Below are 21,175 nucleotides of genomic sequence, written 5' to 3' on the forward strand. Positions count from 1 at the left end.
GCAGATATTTCTCGAAGCCTGTTACGGTGGAAAGCAGAGGCGTTCTAGCTTTCACCAGCTCCTGTAAACCCCCCCCCCCCAGGAACATAGGATCTCAGCACAGCTTCTGGGTGGGGCCGCCAGCCCCCCTGCCCTCATCCTGTCCGCTGTGCAGAGAACCTGGCGCTGCTGCCCTCCGGTGGCCCCTGTCTCAGCCAAAGAAGCCTTGCAGCTGGAGCCCCACCCCTGGAGCCCGGCCCTGGCCACACAGCCGGCCAGCCAGCGGGGCAGCAAGGACTGCCTCCTAGGGGTGTCCGTCCCCCCAAGGGACGAGTGGCTCCGAGGTTTCCCAGGCTCGTGGGCTTGCCCTGGCGTGGACACAGACCTCGGTCAGGTGTCTGGTAGAACAGGAAGGCACGTTTGCACGTAGATGCAGTGCTTTCAGTGGTCCGTCCTAGCCTTGGCTTCTCCTTGCTGCGCCCTTCCTCCAGCGGGACAGTGTCGGGCATGGGTTACTTTGAGAGATGAAAGGTTCACGTTTTAGAAGGGTTTAGCGACCATCCCAGTCTGCCTCTGCGGCTTCGTGGGATCCTGTAGGGAGGAAGAAAACAACCCTGAGTGTTTAGGAATGTGTGGCTCTCTGCTCCCTGCCCTCCTCCCCCAAACTCCTTGCCACAGGGGCTGGTGAGAGTTAGCCACAGGGTTCTGGCCACGTTCTCAGCTCCACACGGGCCATAAGCAGGTGGCCCGGCGGTTTGGGCAGTTGGCACATATACTTCTTGTGGACGGACTTGCCTCTTCCGAGCTGGCTGTCATGGAGCGGGGTCTGGGCCCTGATCTGGGTTTTGTGTGCGGGGGACGACACTGTGTTAAGGCTCCGGAGCCTGAGAGCTCTGCCTCCTCCCCTTCAGCAGCTTAGCATGGCCTTGTCTGTTTCTTGAAATAAACGAAGCTGATGTAAAATGTATAAAATGATGTTCCTGTGTCTTACTGAGAAAAGGCTCAGACAGTGCAGAAGCAGCACGAGGAAGCAGGGGCTCGTGTCCTTCCTGAACTTTCCTGCATCAGTAAATCTTGGTGCCATCCAAGTTCGGCAGCGCCCGTGGCTTCCTGAGGCTGCAGGACCGGTATTTTTGTGACCTGTGCGGTCTCCCCGCGCCTCCGCCCTCAGCAGCTCCCTCTGGTCTTTCCTCAGCCCTTGGCAGAAACGCAGGAGGGAAATTTGAGAGTTACTTTTCAGGATTCTGGACTTTTTTTTTTTTTTAAGGAAGGTGGACTGTGTAATTATGGTTCCCACCTCTGTTGGCAGATGGGCGTGTTTGTTAGAAAAGATGACAGGGTGGATGTGGCCTTTCGTGTCCCTGCCCCTGGGGTTCCGAGCCCTGGCTCTGGGCAGGAGTTGAGAACTTGGCCGGGAGTCCGGATCCATTGGCACAGGCTGTGTAGGGGAGGCCACCGGGCCGACCCCGTAGGCTGCGCTGGTCCCACAGGCTGCCCTTCAGACTGACGGGTCTGTGCCCAGAGCAGCACCTGCCCTGTGCCTGGGGCTCCCGGGAGAAACCTGTTGAACAGCGGAGCCCCGGGAGTGAACACAGCGGCACAGGCCCCCTCCCTGGCAGCTGTGGCTGCTGGGGAACAGGTTGGGCAGAGAAGTCAAAGGACTAGTCCCCTGTCGTGCAGGGAGGGCGGGGACAGAGCCGAAAGCCTGTTGGCTGGTCTGGAGTCACCATTTAAAGGACAAGCGTCCCTTTGATACTCGAAGCAAGAGATCCCCTCAGTGCCAGAGAGAATAAATGAAGATGGACCTGTCGAAACTCCCTACTCGTTTTTCTGTTCGTTTCCTGGGTGCTCCTGCGTTTTGCTTCTGCCAAGGCCTGTGCAGGCCCGAGTTTGGACTCACTCTGTGTCCCGGCGGGGGCTGCCTGGCAGGCAGTCAGCCATAGCCGCTTCTCTGGTGCTGAAAGTGCAGTCCTGCCGTCCACTCGTGGGAACCCTCTTATCAGCAGAGTTAGAAATACTGCGCGTCAGCGGGAAAGCCATCGATTCCATCAATATGTAAACAGTATTATCCCTAAGGATGATGAGCAGTGGTAAAAAAAAAAAGAGCATGTTTTCATGATTCTTCTTTCTCACTCACCCCGCTTCCTTTTTGAATAGACTGGATTTTACAAAGCAGTTTTAGGTGCACAGCAGACAGACCCGAGCAGGAAGCAGAGAGTTCCCACACACCCCGCCTGTGCACGGCCGCCCCCACCGCCCACACCCCCACCCCCACTGGAGGGACGCGTTGGTTACAGTCGATGAACCTCACTGAGACTCCTCACCATCGCCCAAGTCCCTAGTTGACGTCAGGGCTCCTCTTGGTGTGGTGTGTTCTGTGGGTGGGGACGAATGTCTAATGACGTGTCCCCACCAGTACAGTGTCACACAGAGCATTCCACTGCCCCAGGCTCCTCTGTGCGCTGCCTGCTCCCCTGCCCTCCCCCCAGCTCCTGGCAGCCACTGACCTTCTCCTGCCTCCGCAGTTTTGCCTTTTCTAGAACATGGTATCCCTGGAATCAGACAGTGTGTAGCCTTTTCACACTGGCTTCTCTCACTTACTAGTGGGCGTTTAAGGTTCCCCCAGTTCTTCTCATGGCTTGGTAGCTCATTTCTTTTTAGCACTGTATAGTATTCCTTTGTCTGATGTATCATAGTTTATCCACTCGGTCACCAGAGGACATGGGTGGTTCCCACGTTCTGGCAGTGGTGAATAAAGCCACTATAAACATCGGCACTCGGGGGTTTTTGTGCGGACACCAGTTTTCCCCTCATCCATCCAAGTAAACGCCAAGGAATAAGACCTCCTCACCCGTCTTCCACAGGCTCGGAGGGGCAGATGGACACTGAACAGCCCGCGCCCCCAGGAAAACGGACTCCACGCTGGAGGTACCTGACAGCCCTGGAGGGTGACGCAGCCAGCACACTGTGGCGGGGGTGGGGAGGGTGGGGGGGCATTCCTGCAGGCTGTGCTTTTTTCTAATTCCTCCAGCTTATAGCATTTCACAATTGAAATTCTTACCTTTAAGCCAAGATGCTACCATCTGTCAACCAGAAGCAGGAGCACAGCACAATTTATAGTTCCAGGGTCCTGGTGCTGTTTCTGAATCAGTCCAGAAAAAGCAGATATACTTCAGTGCTCGGGATTGTCACTTTTGGAGGAAACCCAGCCCCACTGGTAGATTTCACAGATGGAGCCCCACACCTCGAGTCTAGCACGTCTAGCGCCTGGGCGCGTTGACCGTTTATGGTTACATACTTACTATATAGTTACCAGTAGTGCAGTCCTTGCAGTTCTTTTTCTTCAGTCTCTGAATGCCGGGGAGAGCACGCGGAACCGTCCACTGTGGTTCTCGCTGTGCTGGAGCCTTGCGGCACACTAGGGGGCTGATCGTTTGCGACGTCGGTCATGCTCCTGGGCGCAGCTAGGATGTCCCCTGCTCCGAGGCAGGGAGTGCGAGAGCTGCCCAGAATGCGTGGCCCCTCGTGAGAGCAGCCTGGACCGGGGCTGGCGGAGGAGACATCCCTGTTTGGGCGATGATGAGGGCGCGCAGAGGTGGACCCCGTGCCCTGGGGGTCAGCAAGCGCAGCCCGCGCGGCCGTGTGGCCAGGTGTTCCCGACGTGAAGGGGAGTCGGCGTCCCGTGAAGAACTCAGTGGAGCGGCTGCCCGGGGGTTAGTTACCTAGGGAGGTGCTGCTTTTGTGAAGCTGAATCGGGGGGTGCCCCACAGAGTCGGCCGGTTGAAACAGCACCCCGGGTGCTTCTGACGTGCGGCCAGGCCTGGGAACTGCTGGGCCAGGGGACCTCTTCGGAGAGGCCTGAGTCTGGTGTGGGTGGGCAGGTCCAGTGTGCACCCAAGTGCGGACACCTGTGACAGGTGTGTTGTAGAGAGGGCGGCCGCGGGCAGGCGCAGTTTGTTCAGGCTGAGGATTCAGGAGGGCCCCAGCCTGCCCTTCAGAGAGGCCCGGAGTGCAGACAGACCCCACCTTCTCGGGGCTGCTGGGGGCTGCGGAAGCTGTTCTTCGAATGTTCTAGAAGAGGGGCCGCTTCCTGTGTGCTGGCTGCGAGTGGCCTGGCCCTGTGCAGTGGGAGCCCACAGGCGACCCCAGAAAGCCCATGCTCCCCCGTTTCTTCCTCAGACCGACTGGGGGGACCTGGGGGCCCCCCACGCAGACAGAGCCTTCCATAGGCACTGTGTCTGCTCCACACGGAGCGGTCAGATTCACTGGCCCTAAAGCGGGAAAAGAAGTTACAAAAGAAGAACTGCTCAGCAGTCCCTGATCAAGTTCATCAAAAGGAAAAGTGAATATTCTTAAAACGTCACCCCATTTGAAATGAGTTCTCAGTCCAGAGCTTCTCCCTTTAGAATACTTTCGGAATAGTCCGTCTTGACTTCTACAGAGACAGCTTAGCCAATTACAGAGGAGTTGCTTGTAACCAAATAATTTCAAAAGCAAAACTACGAAGATCCTTTAAAGATTGAATTGCAGAAATGACATTTAGCTTAGACTGTGGTGAACGGGCTGCAGCCGAAGTGTGTTCTGGGAGGGGAAGTGTGGGGGGGCAGGGTGGTGGCCCAGCAGTGTGGCCCTGCGGGATTGTCCTGTCCAAGCCCCCAGGTGACGCGCTGAGTCAGAGTCATCGGAGGAGCAGCCGCACCGCCCTGTGGTGTCGCCAGTGCCCCTTCCACCCTGCAGAAGCAGCAGCTGGCAATACCCTCCAGGGCACATATCATTGCAAAATGTACCGGCTGGGAAATGATGACCTTTGACTATGTATTGTGGGCTCCCCGCCCCCCCAGGACACGCACTTTCTTTGAAAATAGGTGTTACGTTTTAGAGCAGTTTTAGGTTCTCGGCAAAACCGAGTGGAAAGTAGGTGTCTAACCTTTTGGCATCTCTGGACCATGCTGGAAGAAGAAGAGTTGTTTTGGGCCACAAATTAAATACACTGTGACATGTCATCACACACAAAAAATCTCACAGTGTTTTAAGTAAACGTACGATTTTGTGTTGGGATGCATCCACAGCCATCCTGGGCTGCATGTGGCCCACGGACACCCCCGGGAGAATTCTGATTAACCCCCCTCCCCCCACTACGCACAGGCACAGCCGCCCCCGAGGCCGGCATCCCCGGCAGGGCGGAGGGGGAGCCTCTGTCGTGGTGCATGGCCCGCACTGGCCCAGCCTCACGGCCCAGAGTCCGTGGCTTCCTCGGGGTTTCCTTGTAGTGGTGGACCTTCCGCGGGTTTGAGAGAGGCAGCTACGGCCACAGCATGGAACAGAGGATTCACCGCCCTCAGAATCCTCCGTGCGCTGCCGGCTCCTCCCTCCCGCCCTCGAACCCCTGGCGACCCCGGAGCTTCTCACTGACGCCTGAATGTTGCCTTTTTCAGAAGGCAGTGGAGCTGGGTTCATTCATACCGTGTGTAGCCTTTTCAGATTTCTTTTTATTGTGGTAGAATGTTCCCAACAAAATACACCATTCTGGCCATTTTTATGTGGATTTAGTGCGTGGCCAGCAACGCCACAGTCGTTGCAGAGCGGGGCGGGCCGCTGCAGCCCGCCGCCAGTTGCAGCCCCCGAACGCAGACCTCCCTGGCCCACAGAGACCCCCCAGCTCCCCGGGGCCTGTTCGTCCAAGTAGTAAACGCTGGCGCTGTCCTGCAAATACGCATTCGAGGACTATGGGCAGGGGATGCATATTCTTTTTAAAAAACGACTGTGTCTGTTAGGAGGTGACATTGTGTCAGGTGGACATGTCCCTGACGAGAGCAGAAGCCCAGGCCTCTGGACCGTGATGAAACATCCTTGGTGTGTGTCTGTCCTCAGTCCTCGGGGTCACGCGGGGACCCCCAGAGCCCGCCACGTGTGTGCTGGCCTCGGGTGGCCATCCCTCCGGAGCCAAGTGCCCTGTGGCTCTGTGGCTGCTCCTCTGCTCTTTGTCCCGGGCCGCGCTCTGGAGAAGCAGCCATTCCCAGAGACTTGGGGCCGTCTCTGGGCCGCATGTCTCTCCTGGAGCGGAATTCAACCCGGAGGAGAGCTCTGGGCCGGAAGGAAGGCCGCCCCGCTGTCCTGTGGGCTCGGGGGCAGCTGTTTCGGTGCTTAGTTTCAGATCTCGGGCGCCAGGGAGGCAGGTGGGGGAGCCTTCCAAGCCACCCTGCCGAGGACAGATGTGATCGGCCACAGGCATGCGCCCAGCCGAGTTTGGTCCGCCTGCTGGTCGTCGTGGGGTGAGAGGAAAGACAGCTGTGTGTGTGTGAGTGTGTTTGTACGTGCGTGTGCCTGCTGCCACGCTTCGCACCCCACTGCCTGGGGAGCCTGTGCTGGCCGCCAGCGCTGTTCGGGGCTGGACTGTGCAGCCGGTGCCCGGCATCGGAGCTTCGGTCACGTTTTCGTTTGGCATGTTTTTTTTTTTTTTTTTTTCCTTGAGCACTTTATTTTTTATGAGCTCAGGATTGCAGAAATCTAAGGAATGTGCCCCTCGACTCAGTTTCTCGCTGGAGCAAACAACGACTGTTGACTTGAGACCAAACTGGGGAGAAACCACAGAGTTGACCCCTCCCGGCTCTGACCCCCTTGGAACGGGAGCTCCCGTGGGCCGTGTCCCCGGGAGGCTGCTGGCCCACCACGTTCTGGGCTGGGTCTGTGTGGCTTAGAGTCTTGAACTCATTCACCTTCCAAGGCCGAAACCTTATTTTAACCTTTGCAGATTCAAAGGGACTCAAGCTGCGTAATTAACATTTAGAAGGGAGATTGGATCCCATGGTAAGGGGGGTCCAGCCCCCGGGTGCCCTGCCCTTGGCCGGGGGCCCTGCCCCTTCCCTGCCTGCATGCACTGCCCCTGGCCACCGAGATGGCTGCTGGGCTGTCCCACCCCCAGACACAGAAGCATACTTGTTCGTTGAAATCCCTTTACTTCCTCCTGCCGGTCCAAACCTAGATGAAGTGATATTTACATTCCACCGGCTGCCTTTATTTTTCCCATCCGAAAACAAAGTCCTTCTTGTCTTATGACTGCTGAGACCTTGTGGGTTCCCGAGATCATAGAACTGTACGGACCTTTGGGTCCTTTCGCTCAGCCGCACCCCTCTGCCACCCCCTCTGTCTCACACACACACACACACACACACACACACACACACACACAGAGGGACGGGACGCAGGAGCCCACAGCGACTGCTGGGAGACTCCTGCTCACAAACGCTCTTTAACTCACATCCTTCGGGCAGGGCATTTCCTTGTTTGGAGGGACAGGGTTTGTAAACTGAAAATAACTTGGGTTTAACTGAAATTCCAGGCGGGAGGAGGGTGACCCAAGCTCCCTCTCGTTTTGAACGTTATGCCTCACAGCCCGTGTGCTGGCAGACACGCAGCCGGGCGGGGGTCGGGTCAGGTGGGGTCATGTCTGCTGGACCGGGATGCCTCGGGGAGGAGGGGAGAGCCAGTGAACCCAGCTTGAGGGTGGAGGGGGGGGTTCCCCGGGGGAAGAAGAAGAAGAAGACACGATTTACCTGGGGTGATTTATGGGGGCACAGACTCAACTTAAAAAATGTTATCCTGTAGCACCCACTATGTCCTGATTTCTGGTTTGGAAAATCTGACCCCTAACAGGAGACAGGACAGTGAGAAGCGAGAGAAGTTCCTTGGCAGGTGCACTAGGGAAACTGAGGCAGCTGAACTCAGTGCTGAACTGTCTACACTCAGATGCACGAGGTCACCAGGCCTGGCAAACCTGGGAAAACAGGCCTCACCCCCAGGGTACCCTCTCCTCCCCGGCCTTTCCTCCCTGGAGAGGACGTCTAGGCCTCAGAGGTAGTTCCAGGCCCAGGAGAGCAGCAAAGCCAGGCAGGCAACCCAGGACCGCCTGCAGTGACTGAAGACCCCCCTGCCCTGGCACTGACCCCTCGGTGGAGACCGTGACCCCCAAAGGGCACACCTGGGGAACTGATGAGCATGCTGCTGAGACCCTCCCCTGAGACCTCCCCTAGGGTTCCCGCCTGCAAGAGAGAGAGAAAAACCTCAAGACAAAGGTCCCAGGACTCATGTGTTCTCACTCTGGGGAGCAGCCCCACCATTCCCTTTCCCTTCCCCTGCCCCCCCTCCCACTTCCTCCCCCATAGGCAGGTGTCTCCTGAACTCTAAGGCAATGGGCAGCAGCAGCTGATCCCAGGCTAATGTCCCCAAAACCCGTCCCCAAGGCCCCTTTTCTCCCACTTCCTGGGGAGCGGAGGTGGCCCAGCCTCGGCCCTCCTGTTGCTTCTTCTGCACTCAGCCCTTCCTTGTCCCGCTGTCCCCAGCTGTAGTAGATGGACCCTCACAGTCCCCTGGGCTCGTGCTGTGCAATCTTTCCCGCGTGGAGTCAAGGACCCGCACTCCATAGCGGGCCCTGGGCAGCCCTGTCCGGGAGCAGGTAGAAGTGGGGCACAGATGAGGCCTTTGCCAGCACAGGCAGAGAGCCGTGGGTCAGAGGGTCCCCAAGCAAAGGCTGTTTCCCTGTCATTATGTCAGTGAGCAGACGGAATGGGCCCAAGGTCAAATTCTCAGCGGCCGTTTGCAAGGGCTCTTTCTAGCATGCTCTGTGTGGTGAGGGTGGGGGGTGGTGTCAGTTCTTATATTTAGGTACTTGCGTTAAGTTGGCATTTTCTTCATTGATTGTGCCGATCGGAGCCGTTCAGGTCTCTGGGAGACACGTGGGGAGGCACGGGGACGCAGCTGTGTGAGCGTGAACCGGCAGCTCGTCGCCCATGCTCCTTCCTTACGTCACCCGTCTGGTCCTCACGGCATCCTTGTGAGGGAACGGTGGTGCTCCTGAGACAGATGAGGAAACGGGGCTCGAAAGGCTAAGCGTCCTCCCCTGACCACGTGGTTCACCCCTGCTGGGCTGAGCCCTGCTCCCGAAAACCCCCTCCCCTTTCTCCCCAGCATCCCCATCATTGAGTCCGGCCCCGGGGGCGTCCCAGGGGGCCCTCGCTGCCCGTCTGGCCGGGAAGGAGCAGCGTGCGGGCAGCCCCAGCCGGAAAGGTCGGCTGCGGCCAGATCGGGGAGGTCAGCACATTCTCTGCAGAGCGTCAAAACAGCAGGCTCGCTCCGAGCCAGGCGTTGGGACTGCTCTTCGGTTCTGGTTCCCCCGTGGCTGTGGGGGATGCTTTCACGGGGCGTTCAGGCTTGGATTTCAGATTTCTTCTTGAACTTTTCATTTCAGGACATAACTTGGCAAGATGAGCACTCTGCCCCTTTCTCCTGGGAAACGAGGGTAAGTCGGATTAAATTTAGATCTGCTTGTTCGCTTAAAAAGAATTGCATCGTTGCGTGTTTTTCTTCCAGCCTCTGGACTGGGGAGGCAGCTGCCCCGCTGCTGGTGGGGCCGCAGGGGAGGCGGGAGGGGCTGGGGATGAGGTAGCAGGCTGTGGCGCCAGGGGCCTGGGGCGGCCTTTCTGGGAAGCGGGCTCCTCGCGGGCCAGCCTGGGCTGCGGCCTCGTCCACCAGCACTCGGCGCCTGGGTGGGGGCGCTCCATGGGCACAGCTGCCGGCAGAGCTTTAAAACCATGTTTTTTGGGGGGTGGGAGAGGGTGACAGCTGCTGTTATTCAAATGAAATCAGAAGGGCAGGAGGGGACAGGAAGTCGGGTGGGTATGGAGACGAGGGAGACAGTGGCAGACAAGACGGCGTGTCCCGTGGAGTTGCCTGGAAGAGTCAGGGCCAAGGTGCGGGAGCCCCGAGAGTGAGCGGGAAGGGGGCTTTGTACTGGATGCAGCTGCGGTCTCCGGGTGTGTGTGTGAGAGAGAGTGTGTGTGAGTTAATGAAGCCGGCCTTGGGTCACAAACGCTGAGTCTGGTCTCCCGGGCAGTCATTGTTTATTATTATTATTATTATTATTATTATTATTATTTTATTATTGCCAGAGTTGCTTAAGAGTATCAGGCTTCACCGCTTTTAATGTATTCCCCCATCCTCCCTAGTTGCCCCGTGGAAGTGTATTAATAAGCAGCAAAGAGACCAGAAGGGAGGCAGGCGTCTCTCACCCACCTAAAAGGAGGGAAAAAAGCCCAGCATGCTCTGCCTTCTAGAACATTCAGTGCTGTGTGTCTGAGGGTTCTTTCCATAATGGAGGCGGCAAGGATTAGACTCGAGGTCAGACAGGGGCTTTCAAGCCCGTCACTTGCAGGGGGTGGTTCTTGGTTTCTCTCTTGTTCCCACGGTTGCTCCTCTTGGTAGAAATGGGCCCCCAGGCGGCATTTGAGGGTGGGGGTGGGTCCATGGGGGCCTTCGAGTGAAATATTGGACCAGGGTTCAGCTGGGTAAGGACAGCTGGTGTGGTTGCATGCAGTTAGCATTTATGTTACAAGAATCATCGAAGTATTATAAATCATGATGAATGACCACGGACCGCCCCGAATGAAGGCTGGGGAGACGCGTGAGAGTCGGGGTGGTCCTCACGTCAGACTAAGGCGTGGTTTGGGACCACGCGGTGTTCCTGCAGAAGGGCGGTGTGGTCTCTCCGAGAGCACAGGAGCCTCTGCCTACAGTGGACCACCGCGCCGGCTCCCAGACGTTTGAGAAACAGAGGTGCAGACCTCTGCATCCTGCATGCGTTGCTTTTGCTTCCACCGCAGGTTAAAACCCCGGGTCTGTGCAGAGAGCAAGGTGAGGGGCCATGCTGGGCTGGAAGCCGGAGCCCCCCTAGGGACCTGGACACTGGTGGAAGGGGCAGCTGAGAGTCGGGTGGGAGGGAGCGAAGAAGGGTGTCCTGGAGCAGGCTGGAATGGCCTCAGCTCCTCAGTCCTTGTCTGGTGCCTCGTAAAGGAAGCTGCAGGCGACCCCATTGGCGTTCAGCCAGGGAACTCAATTTCCTTGAATACATGTGGGCTCCCCGAACGGGTGACCAAGAAGCACAAGTCCTGTAGGCGACACCTGGGGGCAGCAGGCAAACGGCGCTCAGCCCTGATAGCGACACCCAGGTGAAGTGACCTGGGGAACAGCACGGATTTTCCCGGGCTGGGCGGGCCCTCCTCTGATGATACCGCAGCAACGCAGACACTGAGAAGTCGAAATTCGTACTGAAGGTGTCCCAAGGCCTGAGTCCATGGTGAGCCCCATAAGACTATCTGTTCTCAAGAATTTACCTTGTTCAGTGTTCCCAAATCAGCTCTTTGTGGAATGGCCCACTTCCCCTTTGTTAATTCGCCTGCACAGATGACATTCCAGGACCAGAGCAGGGTGGGGCCCGGGTGGCTGCTCACTCGGGGCTCAGCTCCCGGGGCCAGCGTGGGAGACAGGTGCCTGGACGAGGCCTGGAGAGCAGGACGCTGATACGGGCCGGTATGCATCACGCCTGTGCTTGCCGTCATTGTCCACAGACACCAGCGGGTCCCTTGGGAACCTGGTGAATTTGAGAAGGCTCGATGAAATCAAGTTAGTGTGTCACCCATTTTCACTTGTGTCCTTGTGGCCAAAAGCGCAGCCTTTGCGGGTCAGAGTTCTCATTCCATTTCCGGTTCCCCTTCAGCGAGAAGCAGCTTATTTCGTGGATGGGGCGCTCACGGTGTGTTCTCGCCTTTTGGTTTGGCCTCTCGGGGACAGATTTGTGTTGTGTAGGGTCAGTGCCTCATGGGCAGCATTCCAGAGAGCAGAGGAGCTGTCCCCACCTCTGTCCCCCTGAGCCAACGTTGAGTTTTACAAAGTCCCCCACCCACCTCTCCCAGCCTCAGGCTTGGAGCGCCCTGTCCCCTGCGTCCTGGACTGTGTCACTCTCTGCCTCAGGACTACAGACTGATCAGAACCCCTCTGGAGGGCTGCAGACAGGAGGTGGCTTTAGCCGGAGCGGGTGGCCTGAACTCCGAGTGCAGGGCGGAGACTCGGAGCCTGTGGCTTGCTCTCCCGGAGCAGATTCCTCCGTGGTCTGTTGACACAACAGACCGCCCCAGGCTTCGGGATTCTGCGGGTCAGCCGTCAGCCGTCAGGGCAGTGGGCGGGGCTCAGCGGGCTCAGAGGTCTCCTGCTGGCCTCCCCACGTGACTCCTGGGTCATCTGACAGCCTGAGGGAGGCTGAGAAAACCTCACTTCCAGGTGTGTCCACGGGCCTGGCTGTCAGCTGGCCCCACACGTGGTGGAGGAAGAGCTCACTGGGCCTCTCCACGCTCAGGTGTGCTAGCCACACAGTGTCACTTCCACCGCCTTCTGCTGGTCAGATCGAGGGACAGCCCCGCCCGGATTCAGGGTGTGGGGAACGGAGCACAGCTCTTGGTGGAGTGTAGCCGAGAATTTGTGCCGGTTTTCAATCTGTGGTTCTGTGGCCTGGCAGCTGTGACACCGGCTGTTTCCTTCCACTGTTTGCCATCGTCCACTGGTGTCTCTTCTAAATTTCAGTTTTCAGCTGGGGCGAGATACCCATTGGCCGTTGTCAGTGTACAGCTCAGCGGCGTTCAGTATGTTCTCGCCGCTGCACAACCGTCCCCACCATCCAGCCAGAAAATTCCCTTCACCTTCCTAAACTGAAGCTCCGTCCCATCAACCCCGACTCCCCGTCCCCTCCCCCAGCAACCTCCCATCCTACTGTCCATCTCCATGACATCACCCACTGACTTAAAATTTCAGTGGTCATTGTACATCTGCCGTGTCAGCCATTGTGCTCAAGACTGAGATGAGCAAACCCTTCTGTTCTCAAACAACTGCCCTGGGGCAGGAGAGCGTCAGGTGGTGGCAGAACTCCTGCGGGAGAAAGACGTGAGACTCCCGGCCTCCCCTCAACCATTTCCCGGCATTCACTGGACGTGTGTTCATGGCCACGTTAGAGGCGTGATCTCAGCCTTCCTTCAGCTCCTCCGTCCAACAGACTCCGGGAGCGGCAGCTCAGTGCCCGGCCCTTCCTCAGCCCTGACTCTCTGCCTCTGGCGGCTGCACCTCTGCGTGGGCTCCTTCCTTTAGGCCAGTCCTTGTCATGTGGTTCCACCCACGGAGCATGGGCTGGTGCAGTGCTGGGTGTCTCAGCATCAGGGACAGGGGGCGCCGCCCAGCACTGGGCTGGGGACCCAGGTCACCACCCAGCAGTGAGGACTGGGGTCTCTGCCCAGTGCTGTGGGGACCGAGGTCGCTGCCCAGTGGGGCACAGCTCTCGTCAGGAGAGCCCTTGCTGGCGAGCAGAGGCACAGCGGCCTCAGCCTGACACCCGGTCCTCGGAGTCCCTCTCCGCCTTCCAGCCTGTCCTCCCTGCCTGGGCCCCTCCTTCCTCGCCGGTGACCCAGCCAGGGCCTCTGTGGCTCTGACCTCTTCGTCACGGAAGGGAGGCTCAGAGGGAGCGCTGCTTGTCCCGGCTGGGGCTGGGGAGGGGGGGTCGTTGGCCTCTTCCCACCCACTCATCTTTCAGCTTGGCAGGCAGGCGGGGTGGGGAGGGTGCCCCTGGGACCCCACACTGGATTCCTCTCTCATGCTACTGATATTTCAGGGGGAAAAAACGCAGCCCTTGGAATGCTGCAGGGAGGGGCGGCGGGGAGCCGGGGAGATTCCTGGCATTGCCAGTCGCTCTGGGCTGGGAGTCTCAAGGAGCGCCTGCAGAGGACCCCCACCCCCCACCCCACCCGTCCTCTCCTCCCCCAAGTCGTCTGGACTTTTCCTTTCCGTCTCCCCCCCACCCCCGTCCTTCACCTGATGGTCGGCTGCCTACTCGGGGTCAGTCGGGGGGCTTCGTGGGCATCCGTTCCTTGGTTTCTGGGGCATCCAGAGCTCTCCGAGGGCCAGTGCAGACTGTCCCCCCCCATGGGGCGGTGCTCCAGCCCCTTCTCAGGCAGAGAAAGGAGTACAGGAGCTCTGGAATTACACACATGTTGAGCTCTTGCCCTGCTGAGACCAGGGCCGCTGTGCCGCCATGGGCCAGGACACCCGGATCTGAGGACGGCGGGGACTGGCAGGCTGAACGGACCAGGAGAGACTGGCTCCAGGTCTGTCTGTGGCTCCCTGGTGTCTCCTGCCCACGGCGGGAGGGCGTTCCACCGGGATGTCCTGTACACAGAGGATCCCCGGGGTCCCCAGCTCTGCTTGGCTGTCCCTCCTCACTGCCAGCTGGACGTTTCTGAGGCACTGTCACATGGGGCCGCACTGTCCCCCCATCACAGCTCAGCTCCTGCACCGCTCGGGGTCCCCCAGGCCCTCTTCAGCGAGACCCCCATCTCTGCTCAGCAGCTAGGTGCCCCGCCCGTCCTCTCGGCCCTGCCCTGTCTGACCTCAGAGCCCGTGTCACCCACGACTGTCTGAAGGTCCGCCCCGCATATCCGGTTCCTGTGACCCTGCCCAGCGTGGCAGCAGCTGTGCGGCTCACCTCCTGCCGGCCTGTGCTGGGCGTCTCTGGGGCGCTGCCTCGTTCAACCTGCACAAGCACACCCATTTTACAGACGAGGGCACTGAGGTGCGGAGTGGAGCGGACGTCTGAGCCTGGGACCCTGTGTGGCGGCTACGGGGGCTTCCCCTCTTCCCTGCTGCCTTTGGGAAGGGCTGGGGTGGACGGGAACATGGCATTGCACGACAAGCCCCCGGAGGGCAGAGGCTATCATTTGTCCCTTAACCTCACAAGCACGGGACAGGGGCTCCTTCACCCCCGCCACCTGTTGGGTCTCTGCTGCGTTTTGGGAGCTCACGTTGCTGGGGGCCCGACGGATGGGCAGTGGGGTCCGAGCAGGGTTCCTCCCATCCGTCCAGCGCTCCCGGCCCCTGTGCCCCCAGGCGCACATGCAGGAGGTATGACCCAGCCCCTGGTAGTAACGGGTGCCCAGGGTGAGGGCAGGCGTCCACCCGGATGGCCCCTGCCCGCCCACCTGGCGGCCTGACACCCCCAGTCTCCAGCGGCCGGGTTGTGCCGTCTCTCCCTGTCAAGATGTTGCTTCTAGTGGTTTTGTGATTCTAAAGGGTTTTCGTGTCCTCCCCTCTCCGTCGTCCCCTTCCCTCCACGGACAGAGGAGACGGTTTGTGAATTTGTCCGGATCGGCTCCAGAGAACCAGTGTCCCTCCCGACGGCGGTTCCGCAGCCTGAGCGCCACAATTTAGATCTGCCGGAGGCGGCCAAGCCAAACAGTTAGTTTTGGCAGCCTGTGCTCCCCCTTCACTGAGATTTTACACATTCCTCTCCAGTGAGCGGGGCATAAAAATAGACTCGGGGCTCAGCTGTGGTCTTGCTGTTTTTAGAACGGACGTGGCCAGCTGAGCCCCCATTCCCCACACAGGGTGACCGACGCCCAGTCCCGGGGTGGCTGGACCAACTCCCCGGCACACCCTCCCCAGGCTTTCCAGCTGGTGCTGGGGACGTGGCGGCCGGGTGGGCGGGAGGGCGGCAGGGGAGTGGGCTCGCTGTTCGCTGCTCCTCGCCCGTCTCAAGGCTCTCAAGCCGCCTGAAACCCGCACCCGACCCCTGCCCATCCCCACGTGGGAGGCGACAGTCTGTCCCCCCATCAGAGTTCGCACGCAGTGTCCTGCTGGCCCCCCGCTCAGTGTGGCTCTGCGCTCTGGGACAGGCTGGCATTGCTGCCTCTCCCAAGAGCTCTTTCTCCACCAGCCGGCCACCTCCTTGAGGCAGGGTTGACCCTGTCCTGTTCGATGACCCGTCCCTGTGTCAGAACGGCCCTGTCTCTCAGAACCTGCGGCATGGCGTGACCTCCAAAGCCATGGTGGGAGGTGAGGAGGTCACAGTGCCTGTCGGTCCCAGACCCACAGGCTCTGGGGGAGCCCGGGCAGGACAGTGGCTGGACCACAGTACCTGTGGGGACCTTCCCAGCTCAGACTCCATGGCCCCCCACCCCGGGCACCCAGAGAGGCGGGACTCCAGGGTAGCGCTGGACCCAGCTAGCCATGTGGGCACGGACACTGCCCGCCTGTCCCAGCCATGGGCACCGGTCACCACGTGCCCTGCCCTGGTGGCCGGAGGAGGTGCGCGAGGAGTCCTCATAGCTGGGGGTCGTGGAGGTGGACTTTCACTGACCTCAGACCATGAGGAGCCAGGAGAGCAAAGTCACGTGCGTTTGCCAAGCACTTCCTACGAGCGGGCCCTGTTCTGAAACCGCCAGGGGCACCCGCTCATGGGATCTCACACTAGTCCAGTGAGGCAGAGGTGGATGTTACTCCCTTCTCCCTAAAGAAAAAGGCCCACGTTCAGGGTCGAGTAGCTGGCGGTGGGTCTGCCATCACTGCGGAGGGGCACGTTGGAGGGGAGGAAGGGGACGGGCAAGCGAGTGCCGTCTGGAAGCATCTGGGCTAGGGCTCTGGGCCCCCAGGAGGAGCTGGGGACATCTCCAGGGAGCAACTGTCGCTGGCAGAGGCCGTCCAGGCTACGCCCTGGTCTGGGACAGAAGGGCGAGTGAGTGGCCACCAGAGAGGAGAGCCCTGGTGGGACTGAACCACCCAGGTGAGAAGCAGTCAAGCCTCCTTTGAAACTGCGAAGGCCGACCTGGCCAGGCGGCTCGGTGGGTCCGAGCATCATCCCAACACACCAACCAGGGTTGCAGCCGCAGTCCCCGGTGGGCACACGTGCAAGGATCAGCATAAACACTGCACGTAGCTCTCGCTCTCTCTCAGATCAGTTTTTAGAAAATGAAATGGCAAAGGCCTCCAGGGGAAAGGTGCCCCTTCCTTATGACCCGCGGGTGTGACTGCACGGGGCTGCAGACGAGTTTGGGACTGTTTGCTTTGTCCTGTTGCTGTGCAGAGGCACCTTTACAGACTGGAATCCCCGGGCCGCCCTCCCGGGGCAGGTGGACGGGCGGCTCCCCCAGGCCCAGCCTGGTCTGGTCCCGTCCGGTCCCCTCGTGCCGGAGTCCAGGGCCCGGGAGTCCGGGGTCGACACAGGAAAACAGACGCTCTGCCCCTTCTCCCCGCTCCTCCCGGCCCCTTCCCAAGGGTGTGCACTTCAAACACAAGGAACAAACCGTTTTCATCCTGGGCGAACAATGGGGAAGAGACTTTCAAAGGAGATTGTAGTCTTTTTTATTTATTTTCCCTTTTAGATGAGAAGGGAGGGAGAAAAAGGGAGGGAAACATCAATGTGTGAGCAGTATATTGACTGGTTGCCTCTTGCACGCCCCTAACTGGGGACCCGGCCCACAACCGAGGCATGTGCCCTGACCGGGAATCTGGACCTTCTGGTTCACAGGCCAGCGCTCACTCCACTGCGCCACACCAGCCAGGGCCAGGAGATTATAGTCTTATTTGAGAAACACAAAACAGCATGTGCCCAGGGGGACGACTGAGAACCAGATATGCTGGGGTGGTTTTCTTCTGTAAGTTCTTGCTTCCCTCATCTTGGCTCTAACACCTCCAAGCCAGGTGGCTGGTTCTGTCAGCAGAGCCCTCTCTTCCAGCCGGGTGACGCCCTCCCTCGAGGAGTTGTGACGTGCCCTCTGCTTGTCCCAGAGCCACGGGAATGGCCTCGGTCCTTCTGCTGGAGAACGTCACATCCAGCCTGGTGCTGCCCCAGTGCCCTTTCGACATGCCCGGAGCAGTCTCGGAAGCACTGGGACCGCCCTCTCTCCCCAGTGTCCCTGGCTCGGCCCGTGGCTGCCTGCCCTGTAGGCAAAGGTCCGGCCCAGCTTTCCAGAGGCCCCGAGGCAGCGCTCCGCTCCCACCCCCACCCCCACCCCCACCGGAGAAATGGCTGATCCTAAAAAAGCCCGGGGCTCCACAGAGTGCTCCCTTCTGAGAGCCGTCTGACACTACAATTTCCAGATCAAAGTCAGCTCTGTTCTGGAGTCTTCTTGGTCCCCACTTCCGAGCTATTTTTAATTTGCTTATTTAAAGAAACCGTCATCTCTGCTCAACAGCATCCATTCTGTTGTGGGATTTGGAAGCATGCCGAGGGCACGCGGTTCACTCAGAAACAGACCTTTAACGATCAAGTCAGGGCCTTGACACAGTTGTGCAGAAATGCTGCTGGGTACGGGGCTCTTTGCCGGGCCCGTGGGCAGCATTTCCTGCTGGTCCCTGGCTTGTGACCGGTGCCACGGGGCCACGGTGCCCCGCACGGCTTCACGCTGCGGACGGGCCTGATCTGGGTCGAAGCCGCAGCTGCAGGCCTCCTCATGGGCTTGCTGCAAACCTCCCGACTCTCATCGGCAGAAAGAAAATTCAGAAAACGAAAACCACCACCAACAAAGGGCACCCCCTGCATGGGACGCTTCCGGTAACCGACGCCTGATGAACCTCAGCACCTGGCTGGGCAAGAGCTCCGGTGTCTTATTTCTTGCGATCCTGAGCTTTACGGCAGCCTGTGCTTGTGACTCGATCTTGAGTTTGTTGTGGCCTCGTCCTCTCCTCTGGGCCTGGGCCTCTGGCCGTCAGAACACGGGCTTTTGGAAGACTCAGACTGAGAGGGTGGGTGGCTTCCAGGCTCAGGGCCTGCAGTTCCCACAGTAAAAGCAAGGTTTTCATCCTTTTCTTAAACATGTCCATGCCTGATGGGGAGAGGGCTGCTTGTAGAACAGAAAAGACCTGTGTCAACCTTTTAATGAAGGAATGGGCATTAAAGTAATAAAGGACCATGGTTCGTATATAAGCTAACACAGTTTTTGTTTCTTGGGTTTTTAAAAAAATTTTATTAATTTATTTTTTTAGAGAGGGAGAAAGAAACATCAATGTGCGGTTGCTGGGGGTCATGGCCTGAAACCCAGGCATGTACCCTGACTGGGAATCGAACCTGCGACACTTTGGTTCGCAGCCCACGCTCAATCCACTGAGCTACACCAGCCAGGGCTGCTAACACAGTTTTAAATGATCACACTCAGCCGTGACAAGGGAGTGGTGGCTGGGGCTGCTGCTCCGGTAGGAGCTGCTGGTGTCAGGAAAGGGGGCAGGTCCTGGGAGACAGATAAGGTAGCTCGTATGCATCTGGAACCCTCTAAAAAACCCCTTTGTATGTCGATGTTTTACTTCTGGAAGTCTGAAGAGATGCACTCCCAATGGGGCGGAGCTCTGTGCGTGAAGACGTTCGTGGCGACCTTCATCACAGCAACAGATTAGAAGCAGAGGATTGTCCGGGAGTAAGGAAGGGTCTAAGTGGGTGGGGGGACAGTTACTCCATGAAACATCTTGCGCCCATTAGAATTATGAAGACCATGTGGCACCGTGGACGACGCTTTCGCTAAGTGAGAAAATGATGCCCCACATTATAGGCATAATAATAGCACAGCAGCCTCGTAAGATACGTCCATGGGAGAGATCACACAAAAATCCAGAAAGGAATAGTGATTGTGGGAGAATAATGATTAAGGGTGATCAGTGATTTTCTTCTTCTTTTCTCTAGTTTGCAAAGTTTCTGTATTGTGGTGGGATTACTTTTATCTGAAAATATGCAGACGGGGGAGCCGAAGTGGCGAGGAAGAGAGGCATTGTCAGGACTGATTGTAGGGGGGCCGAGACGGCTGGCCGGTCGCTCGTCCTGCAGAGCCTGGGAGACGAGACGGCGCCCTCTGCGGGTTCGGATCCAGAGAGGGTTCAGGTTTCCACGTAACCATTTGCTGGTCGGACCAGCCCGGCACTATCATTTGTAGAGATCGAGCAGCGTCGGGTTGCAGAAAGCATCCCTGGGGCTCTCCCATGTGGGGTGTGGCCGTGCTGGGTGCCGGGTGCCCTGCGCCAGGCCCTGCCAGCCCTCCAGGGTCCACCATCTCAAGTGGGAGGTGGCATCCTGGCCGACAGGACCAGCAGCAGGGTGAGCCCAGCAGAGCCATGCTGGGGGGACCGTCTCGGGAGGAGACCCATGGAGTGACGTGCCACCCTGGGCCGCTCGGGCTGCTGAGACAAATGCCACAGACAAGGCGGCCTGAACCGCAGGCCCACATTTCCAGCCGTTCTGGAGGGCTGAGCTGAGGGTGCTGGGGCGGTTGGGTCCTGGTGAGGGCCCTCTTCTGGGTTCGCAGGCGGCAGCTGCCTTCTTGCTGCGCCCTCCTGCGGGGGAGAGACATCTCTCCAGTTGTTTCTTACAAGGGTGCGAGCCCCATCGCGGGACCTGCTCTCCTGATATCCTAGCCTGATCCCCTCCCACAGGCCCCGCCTCCTAACACCCTCACTGTGGGCGTTAGGGCTTCAGTGTGTGACTCTGAGGGGCACCACTCGGCTCAGAGCAGGTGTGAGGGCCGTGGAGGGGGAGGCCGGGTCTCTGCAGCGCGCTCAGGCCTGCCCTGGACTCTCTTGCTTTGGACCAGGAAGGCAGGGCCTGGCTCTGTGGGTAACTCCTGCTCACTGATGCAGGTCCCGGAGGGAAGGGGCCGGGGCCGGGGCTGGGTTTTGACCCTGTCGCCCTCCCAGGGAGGGCAGTCGCCCACCAGCAGCTCCTCCGGAAGGCCCTGGAATCGTTCCGAAGGAGGCCGGTCGGTGCTCTGCTTGCCCGGCAGAGAGGCCCTAATAGGCAGCAGGAGTTGGGAGCCTCTGAGCTGTTTGTAGCATGGACTGCGGTGAGGCCTTGGCCTCAGAGCCAGAAGGTTCCAGAACATGGACCGCAAGGGGCTAACGCTGCTGCTGGTGGCGGGGGCGGGCTGTGTGAGCAGGTGCACCTGTTCTGGTGGGTTCCAAAGGTTGTTCTCCGTTCTCTCCTCCCCGTGCCCGGCGCAGAGTCAGATGGAGTTCAGCATCTCCGCCTTATCCATCCAGGAGCCGAGCGGCGGCCCCGCCAGCGAGCCCAGGCCGCCGTCCAAAGCCGCTCAGGGCTCGCAGGCCCTCCGGCCGCCCCAGGGCAGCAAGTCCTCCAGCCTGGACGCCCTGGGCCCCACCCGGAAGGAGGAGGAAGCGTCCTTCTGGAAGATCAACGCGGAGCGGTCCCGCGGGGAGGGGCCCGAGGCCGAGTTCCAGTCGCTGACGCCCAGCCAGATCAAGTCCATGGAGAAAGGTGAAAAGGTCCTGCCGGCCTGTCACAGGCAGGACCCTGCCCCGAAGGACAGGGAGGCCAAGGCGGAGAGGCCCAGCCACCTGCGTCCGGAGCCGCGCGCCCTTCCCGGTGCCGCCGTCGAGCGCGAGGGGCCACAGCCCGTGCAGGCCGGCGCCGGCGCGCTGGAGGAGGCGGCCCCCTCCGCGCCCCTGGGCAGGCAGCCCTCCCCCATGGCCGGCCCGGGGGACAGGGACGACGTGGAGGACGAGCTGTTCCCAGAACCCGCACCTGTACAGGTAGGCGGGCGGCCCCTTCCTCGGG

General features: G+C 59.5%; 1 protein-coding gene across 1 annotated transcript in view; it reads left to right on the top strand.

Moving 5' to 3' along the window:
- CUNH1orf198 (chromosome unknown C1orf198 homolog) overlaps positions 1-21,175 on the top strand; it is a 29,571-nt gene that overhangs the window by 4,131 nt on the left and 4,265 nt on the right. Inside the window, exons 2-3 of the mRNA XM_045817365.1 lie at positions 9,224-9,274; positions 20,602-21,150. Coding sequence (XP_045673321.1) covers positions 9,224-9,274; positions 20,602-21,150 — 600 coding nt within the window. The remainder of the gene's footprint in view (positions 1-9,223; positions 9,275-20,601; positions 21,151-21,175) is intronic.

The sequence above is a fragment of the Phyllostomus hastatus genome, unplaced genomic scaffold (assembly GCF_019186645.2).
Source record: "Phyllostomus hastatus isolate PE091 unplaced genomic scaffold, TTU_PhHast_1.1 phas_contig_148, whole genome shotgun sequence".
In the NCBI taxonomy this organism is placed as follows: Eukaryota; Metazoa; Chordata; class Mammalia; order Chiroptera; family Phyllostomidae; genus Phyllostomus; species Phyllostomus hastatus.